This window comes from Acanthisitta chloris, unplaced genomic scaffold (genome assembly GCF_000695815.1).
Source record: "Acanthisitta chloris isolate BGI_N310 unplaced genomic scaffold, ASM69581v1 scaffold5273, whole genome shotgun sequence".
In the NCBI taxonomy this organism is placed as follows: Eukaryota; Metazoa; Chordata; class Aves; order Passeriformes; family Acanthisittidae; genus Acanthisitta; species Acanthisitta chloris.
Window position 1 is genome coordinate 1 of NW_008666426.1, and position 8,934 is coordinate 8,934.

Consider the following 8,934-nt stretch of genomic DNA (forward strand, 5'->3'; position numbering starts at 1 on the left):
GAGTCTCTGCCGCTTGGTTTCGGTGCCCGGGCCCAGAGCGCTGCCCCTGCCGCGGCTCTGCTGCAGCGGCCGAAGCAAAGTTGCTTCGCCCCTATGAAAAATGAAGGGAGTTTTGTGGGGAGCCACTAGAAGTTGACAGGGACACTGTTTTGCTTTCCTGTGACAGCCTTTAGCATCCGCCTCTCTAGCCAGGCCTGTGTCAGATCTCTGGCAAATTTAAATGCTGTGGTTAGCGTGTTGGAGACAGCAGCGAGTTTCAGTTCCACAGCACGGGCTGTGACCCAGCAGAAGACAAGGTCACCCGAGTGCTCCTGTTGTCCGAGATAGCATTAGCGCTCCTCAGAGACAGTTCTCTGCCGTGTTCTCTGATCAGTTGTGCTCTCCTCCATAGGGGAATACAGGCCTCTTGCTTTTTTTTTTTTTTTCTTTTCCCAGATTCATCTGGAATCAGTTCAGAAAGTATTTTGGAGCTAGAGCTGTCAGAGTGTAGCAGGGATTTCAACATCCTCATTCTCTTTTATATTGCTTGTACATAGGACAGAGCAGCCGTAAAACCATTACAAAAAAATAAGAACTACATTGAGTCTTCTTTTCAAGCACTTAGAGCTGGTTGACCCAAAGAATATTATTCTTACTGCTTTGTGTTATTTACTGCTTTGTGTACTTACTGCTGTAAGTAAGACTTGCCAATCTAATAAATGGTTTCTCTCATCAGAGAAGATCTAGCTTTCTTAGCTCATTTTCTGTCTCATGTTCTTCTTATCAGGGCAAAGAAGCATTCTTTCATGAAAATGGAAGCACACAGAACAACTACTTATGGCTGAAATTTATCTGTATATTCTACTGAAGATCTACAAGTAAATAATTTTCTTAAAATTATTGTGTTCACAAGCAAAAAATATACCCAGTTATTAATTCTAAATAACTGGCTACTTGTAGAGAATAGTGACAACTGATAGCAACAGGCTCTGGAAGGCAGGCTGTACACTTTTTAAGCTGGTATATTTTGTGCTTGAATTTGCTCCAAAGAGTGCAGCTCCACTACCTGAGAGGTATGGATTATCCTTTCCTTGAAACAAAAATGAGGATTGTTTTGTAGAAGTCATGTAAGATTTTATAGAAACTTTTGTCTGGCTATCTGTATCACAGTAGGTTGGAGTTTTCAGCAGTGCATTGCTAAATGTGTATTAAATCAGGAAGGGCACTGGTTTTCTTCATGTAGCAAACCTGAAGTTGCTTGTGTTCATGTTTAAACCTTCACAGAAGAGTTTAGTGTCCCCTATGGCAGCTTGGAATCTACCTTTTCCCTCTTTGTCCTGTGTTGTTTCTGTGTAAAGGTAACTTTTTAGAAAGAATAGATACTTAGAGAAAAGTAACAAGATTTTCTATTTTGTTATTTCAGGTAAGTAGTAGTTCAGCCGTTTGGTTGCAAAAGTTCTCCTTGTAGGACTTCTTTGTATCTCAGACTCTCTAAACCAACTTCTATATATGAAGAGTGCAAAATAAAATCCTACACAGAATAATGTAAACCTTGATAGTTGCTTAACTTTTGGTTTGTTACACGTCGTATCTCTCTGGGTGAGAAAAAGGAGAGGCAATTTTAATATAAGGCTTATCAACTGTGTTTGCTCATAAATACATACAAATAGAATATGAGTTGGGAAATACAGTTCCTAGCCTAGCTGATCAGAAGGTGATGCAGCTGGTTTTCATCCTCTGCATACCTCCTTCACTTGCAGAACTCTGTACCTGGGCACTAAGAAGATTTCTTGGTTATGGAGCTTCATAGCACTTCTAACCTGCATGCCATTTCCCTATTTTCTTTAGGAGAAAAATATCTCCACACAAGTTATACAGATGTACAGAGTTAGACATTTAGCATTTCTGGTCTTGGGTTACTATAATCATTTCTGTAGCTGAGAGATCTTCCAAGGTTAGGGCTGTTGTTTGAATGAAAGATGGTCATGTGTATCATGGATGACAGACCTCCAAAATATTTGGGGTTTTCTGACAGCTCACAATAAGGAATATGCTGCTTCTCCAAGGTCCTGTCTAAATATGTACAAGTCATAGTAACACCATTTTGAAAAAATAAAAAAGATGCCTCTCAAAGATAAATAGGAATGTAAAATACTAGACATTAAAATGAGAAACAAAGAGTCTGTTTCAGTCTATATAAATACTCCTTTGCCTTTTGGGGTTGGTTTTGGCTTTATACTAATAAAATTACAATTTTGCACACTGGAGTCAGCCTGCATTAGGCAACATCTGAATTTTAACTTCAGGAAAACAAAGTTACTGTTATTATGGGAGGTTGATATAGCTTAGATAGATAGAATCCAGTTCTCATACAAAATAAGAGTCAAGTAAACTTAAATAAATATGATGCCAGAGGTGGACATTTACTTCTAAATGTGTGTTTTCTAATGTGTTCTTTACCCTTTTGCAGGTTCATAAATAGATAGTGAGAAGAATGCAACTGATCCCAGAGCACAGGATGGGTATCTATTTTCTTCTGTTAATTGTAGGGTTTTGCTGGGGGCAGTACAGCCCTAACACTCTCCCTGGGAGGACATCTATTGTGCATCTCTTTGAATGGCGCTGGGTGGATATTGCTCTGGAATGTGAACGCTATTTAGCTCCTAATGGATTTGGAGGTGTTCAGGTATGTCTGTTCCTATCAGTAGGTAGTAAAATTGCTACACAGATGATAATTTGTTTTTCAGAGAAAATGTTCAATTTGCTAAAGGACAGGTACTGAAAAATAGGAATGGGTAATGGAAGTAGTAAATGCTGACAAATATATTCTTCAGCTATCATCATGTAAGCATGAATTTATTTCATTGCTCCAAAGTGCATGTTTTGCACTCTGTGCTATTACATTTAGATGAATTAGAATTGCATATCACTGGCTAAATCTTTTTTTTACTACTGTGAAGAGTAACCTATGTTTATCTGGTTGATACTATTTAAATCAAGGGAAGCTCTTAAGAGCTAGATAAACATAAAATGGAACTAGGACTGAAAAAAAGGTTCCCAAAGAGAATAACAAAGTGCTGAAGGGTTTAAATAATTGAGTGTAAAAGGCTGCTAATTGTGTTTACCCAAACTGGCAAGTTTCTCTCTATAAAGTGTAGTGTCACAGTAGGCCATTAAGAGGCCTTTCTTTGCAGGAACCTGGTGTGTGCACGCAGAAATGAAGTGAGCACAGGTTCTGGTGGAGGTGTGCCTGTGTGAGTCTGTTCCATCAGAACAACAGACATGTCTGTGGAACCAGTACAGTCAGATGGGTGGGGTAGCATGACTGGGGAACAGCTGCCTAGTAAACTACTTCAGGTTATTTGTCAGATTGTTGAGGAAAAATTGGTGAGAAGTCTGCCTGTCTCTTGTAGTCCAGGAGTTTGCAAGTTGACCTGAGTGATAGCTTTCACATAATTTTCAAATAATACATCTTTTCTTTGCAACCTTTTTTCCAGGCACACAGGCCTGATTGTTTTTAAACTGATTTCTCAGACTGTGGTATATGCCTGCATATCTTTTTAATCTATTCTGTGACAGGGTCTCAGCAAAAACGTTTATTTCAGATGATGACTTGTTGGGCTGGTCATGAAAGCCTCACAGCTAAGTAGGCTGCAGCCTTCTTCTTAGAATGGTGAGGTTATGCCCAGAGATTTGGAGATAGCAGCAAATGCTTGTTGCCTAAAAAGTATCCTGAAAAGAGTCTGTAAAAGGAAGAGATAACTCATCTGAAAAACTCTTACATAATAAAAATGGGAAGTTGGATCAATTTTAAGAGCAGGATGTTATATCAGTTGTTACGCAGTCGATTCCTGATCCTGTCTCTGCTGACCTATTTCTTTGATTTCAGACCCTTCTTTTTCCTTTGAGGCTTGCAGTCATACAGATAATTAGGACACAATGTCCGTGGACCTAATTTTTCTAGAATGTTTCTACCTACAGAAAGTCCAGGCCCAAGTCTTTTATTTCCAGCCTACTACAGTGTAAGCAGATACTGAGAATCTATGTTGGTTAGGTATCGTGTGCATCTTCCTTTAAAGGGACCTGATTTTCTATTGTTATGGTCTTTCTGTAACAATATTGGGCAAACAAATTAGCCATTATCAGTGACCAAGTGACATTGCTTTATTCACAGATTTCACCTCCAAATGAAAATGTTATCATTACTGACCCCCAGCAACCATGGTGGGAAAGATACCAGCCTGTCAGCTACAAGCTATGCACACGATCTGGAAATGAAACTGAATTTAGAGACATGGTGACCAGGTGCAACAATGTTGGAGTGAGTACTTTGAAAGCCTTCTGGGGTTAACAGTGCAAAGATACAGAAAGCAGTAATTTAGAAGGGAAGACATGGTAGCTCTGGAGTGAAGATGGTGGGTTTTTTCATAGTATAGCTTGGGTGATACTGACAGTTTCCAGGGTCCTCCTCTCTACCCTTTTAAAAAAGAAGTGCAATATTACCTGCCTGTCTGTTGGACCTGCATATTGTATCATTGCTATAGGCTAATAAAGGAAAAATAATTTGAATAAAATGTTGGGCGAATCAACCAAGCAGAAAAAGGGGCATAGAGCAGAAGGTATGGGAGAGAGAACATTAATTAGTGGTGCCGTGGGAAGTAGCTTTCTCAAATTATGATGTGAATACTATTCTCTAGGTACATATTTACGTGGATGCAGTAATCAACCATATGTGTGGAGCTAATGCTGGTGCTGGCGACCATGCGACTTGTGGAAGCTATTTCAATGCAAAGACTGAAGATTTTCCAGCTGTGCCGTATTCTGGCTGGGACTTTAATGATGGGAAATGTAAATCTAGAAGTGGAGACATTGAGAATTATCAAGATATATTTCAGGTAAACCTAGAACTATAGTTTTCATGTACATCTGTTCCTGTGCAGAGGTTTCTTTGCTCTTGTTTATAGTTAGGCATTTTTAGAAACAAAACAAAAACTCATGTGGAAAACCAGCCAAATTAATAATTAAGGTTAGTGTTGTTATCAGGAACACCACTTCTTGGAGGGATATACCTCAATTTCAGGTTTAGACGAATGTGCTTAGGTGCTTTATAAAGATAAAGTTCATAAAATCTATTTAGTGATTATCCTGTGTGGAGGTTGTGTGTTAAAAAAAAGAGTAAGTTATTATTTGCCTTTTATTGTAATTAGAAAGTTTTCTTTGGTCACAATTTTAGAAACGAGAGATTAGGATCTTTTTTTAAAAAAGGTAGGGCCAAAATCAAAATGGACCTTCTGTTCAGATATATTCTGGGAATCTAGTTGTTCCTCTATATTAGATTATGACTTTATAACTTCCACTGAATGAAAAGTTATTTTATAAAAATAAATACGTATCTTTCTTGAATAATGTCTTATGCCTTTCAAACACATTTGATCTTTCCTGAATCCAAGCTGGGAGAAAAGGGGTTTTGGAGAAATGACTGAAGTTCTAAAGGAGAATTTTTATAGCTGGTTCTTTAGTACAGTTTGCAAGATAGGCTGATGCACCTTGATCTTTCTGGGAAGATGTGCATAGCCATGGAAACCCATCGTAAGAGTTCTTAGAAAAATCATTTCAGTATAGTCAGTGTCTATTGAAAGTATTCTTTTGATGAAAATTGATGCCCATCATTTTGAGTTTACAGGAAACAGGAGTTTAATGTTTCAGAAGGCTGTAATAAATTAAATTTTTTTAAAAGATTTAGAAATATAATTTCTATAAATGCTTCCTATATCAGAGAAGAAATGAGTGAACTGAGTAAAAACAGTTTATTGTATTTTTGCCTCATACATGCATTCAAAAAGCTGATTATAGATTTAATGGCTTGGCTGGTATAATCCTTCAGCACCTACAGCTGTGCAAGTTGGATAAATGCAAGTTTCTCAATGCTCTTTTTGTGTAGATGACTGTCCAAAATATCTGTCCAAGGCAAAGATAGGCACAGTGATCAATGACTTGTGAAGGTTTTATTTGGCATTGAAATGCAGGCAAGAAAATTCAAAATTTATGTAGAACATTACATTTAGTTTATTAGGTGAAAAGTGTTTCATTTCAGAATTTTTGTGTAGGTCCGGGACTGCCGCTTGGTTAGCCTTCTGGATCTGGCCCTGGGGAAGGACTATGTCCGCTCAAAGGTTGCTGAGTACCTGAACCATCTCATCGATATTGGCGTCGCAGGATTCCGAATTGATGCTGCCAAGCACATGTGGCCTGGGGATGTGAAGGCAATTTTAGACAAGCTGAATGATCTAAATACTACATGGTTTCCTGAAGGAACTAAGCCTTTCATTTACCAGGAGGTAATATTTATGTTTTTTAATTTTACTTTACAAACATAGTTCTTCCAGCTACATTATAGACTTAGTTGCACACTGGAAGCAACGCGGTGCCTGAGCTGTGCTCAGGCAGCATTCAGATTAAAATCTGTAGAAATCATCATCAAGATACAATAACCATAATTTACAGATATCTAATCTTCCAATATGCTGTAAATAGTCATTGATGTGCAAAATGCTCCAGTTGTTTTGGACCTTCTGGAATTAGGTAACCTGGAAATTTCACTTGAGATGAAATGTACTAAATTTAATACATTGAAGTTACTGTAAAAATTCTGTTGGATTAATAAAAGAGATTTCACTTCCTGAATTTTTAAGTTCTGGATAATAAATTTTTAAAGTAGAAAGCAATGCTCCATCTTCCCTGTCCCAGGTAATTGACTTGGGTGGAGAGCCGATCAAAAGCAGTGACTACTTTGGAAATGGCCGAGTGACAGAATTCAAATATGGTGCAAAACTGGGGACAGTGATCCGCAAGTGGGATGGAGAAAAGATGGCCTACTTAAAGTAAGGATGAAGAGGCTGCAACTTGTCTAGGATGCACAGGGTGCCCCAGTTGAGAGGGCAGCTTCAAGTGTTTGTGTTTTTGGCTAGGAACTGGGGAGAAGGCTGGGGCTTCATGCCTTCCGACAGAGCCCTGGTCTTTGTGGATAACCATGACAACCAGCGGGGACACGGGGCCGGTGGAGCTTCTATTCTAACCTTCTGGGATGCCAGGTAAGGGATTGCTCTTGTGTGGGGTATGCTTCTTTCTTTTGCTTGTTTGTCTATCTATTCTCTGGCAGGTTTCTCCTTCCACATCTCATTGCTTGTTTTGTCCAACCCACAGGCTCTATAAAATGGCCCTTGGTTTCATGCTTGCTCATCCATATGGATTCACCCGTGTGATGTCAAGTTTCCGTTGGCCAAGATATTTTGTAAATGGAAAGGTAAAGCCTTTAATGCTGAAATTCCTTTCATGGTGAATAAGTATCATAACCAGGCAGGGAAGTAGTTAGTGCCTTTCAGTTTGTTCAGTGATCTCACTGTGCCATGTTAGATCGAGCTGCTGAAAAGTTGATGCTCCATCTAGGTATTCTCTCTGGAAAGGCTCTTGGTATTTTCAATGAGAATTTCTAAAGTTCTGTTTTTAATTACAGGACATCAATGACTGGGTTGGACCACCAAGTAACTCAGATGGCTCAACAAAGCCTGTTACAATCAATGAGGACACTACCTGTGGCAATGACTGGGTTTGCGAACATCGCTGGCGTCAGATAAAGTAGGATGCTGTGGAGAAAAGCCTAAGTGAAAGCAGTTGCTCTTGTTTCATGTTTCTCATGGCTTTATAGCCCTTGGATCCACAGTGACAAGAGTTTCTTGTGTTTCCAGGAACATGGTTATCTTCCGTAATGTGGTGGACGGTGAACCTTTCTCCAACTGGTGGGACAATGGCAGCAATCAAGTAGCTTTTGGCCGTGGTAATAAAGGCTTCATCATTTTCAATAATGATGACTGGTAAGTAAGAGAGAAATGAATTATATTTTATTATTGTAAATACTATTTATTCATTTTTAGTAATGTAGTTAATAGTTAACACTTTCAAGGTGTTGCTAGCTCCAACATATCTTTGTAACACGTGTCTTCTCTCTCTGTCATTGACAATTTATACTTACCATTCTCCATTCTTCACTCTCTGCAGCTAGGCCTTGTTCTGGGGTCTTGCTGTTTCCCAGTTCTGGAGTTATTCATGTCATTGAGCATGGTCAACCAGCAAAGGCTGAACTTATAGAAATTAGGGAACTTGTCAGTTTGGGAATATGGTTCCAAACTGACATTCTTAAAAACTGTATTGCAATCTTTTACACAAGAATGACATGATAAGAGAACAGGAGTGTGTCAGATGTATAATAGTTAGAAGCAGGTTGTGGTGGTTAGAAGTTTGAAGGATGTAGTGGCTGAATAGATTCTGCAGTGTCCAGAGGCATGCTACAGGATAACTCCAGAAATACCTAATGTCTAAGACTGTCTCCAATATGTGTTACAGGGCATTTGAGGATCCAAGTAATCCTTACTGCATTTCAATCTTTTCCAAAGGTCCTTGAATGTAACTCTGCAGACTGGTCTGCCTGCTGGCACTTACTGTGATGTCATTTCTGGGCAAAAGGAGGGTGACTCCTGTACAGCAGTTGAAGTTCATGTTGGTGCTGATGGCATGGCTAACTTCCTGATTGCTAACAAGGATGAAGACCCATTCATTGCCATTCATGTTGATGCTAAATTGTAACCAGATCTGTTGTGCATGTGCTGTTTCTCCTCTTCTCTGGACTGAGTGTCCTGGCTCTCCAGCACTGAATGAACTGAGAGCAAAGTGTATTAGCTAATACAACGAAACACTGAGCAGCTGTTATACAGAGACAGGAGCTGGTGGTGCTGGTGCAGGTCTTGGAGTGGTGCTATATGCCTGTTTGCATTTGTAAGTGTGCTTAATTCAGTTAAAATTAAGATGAAAGGAGAAAATTGAAATTACTTACTATAAAATTGTGCTTCTCTATGCAAAAGTGGAAATGTAGTTTTATCTATGGGGAAGTGGGACTGGGAA

The 8,934-nt window shown here is 39.1% G+C and overlaps 1 protein-coding gene across 1 annotated transcript; it reads left to right on the forward strand.

The window, feature by feature from the left end:
• The first annotated feature begins 2,453 nt into the window (after positions 1-2,453).
• On the forward strand, positions 2,454-8,619 carry LOC103799749 (pancreatic alpha-amylase-like). Its single transcript, XM_009072098.1, has 10 exons — positions 2,454-2,665; positions 4,154-4,300; positions 4,677-4,874; positions 6,087-6,317; positions 6,727-6,860; positions 6,948-7,070; positions 7,183-7,282; positions 7,493-7,614; positions 7,725-7,850; positions 8,430-8,619. Exons 1-10 carry the CDS (start codon positions 2,474-2,476, stop codon positions 8,617-8,619), a joined length of 1,563 nt encoding a protein of 520 aa, XP_009070346.1. The 5' UTR covers positions 2,454-2,473.
• The last annotated feature ends 315 nt before the right edge of the window (positions 8,620-8,934 follow it).

Excerpts from the sequence above, each read along its gene's own strand:
- LOC103799749 (XM_009072098.1), top strand. The coding sequence starts at position 2,474 with ATGCAACTGATCCCAGAGCACAGGATGGGTATCTATTTTCTTCTGTTA. Across the intron at positions 7,615-7,724 it reads CATCGCTGGCGTCAGATAAA|GAACATGGTTATCTTCCGTA; the intron begins GTAGGATGCTGT and ends TTGTGTTTCCAG. Across the intron at positions 7,851-8,429 it reads ATTTTCAATAATGATGACTG|GTCCTTGAATGTAACTCTGC; the intron begins GTAAGTAAGAGA and ends TCTTTTCCAAAG.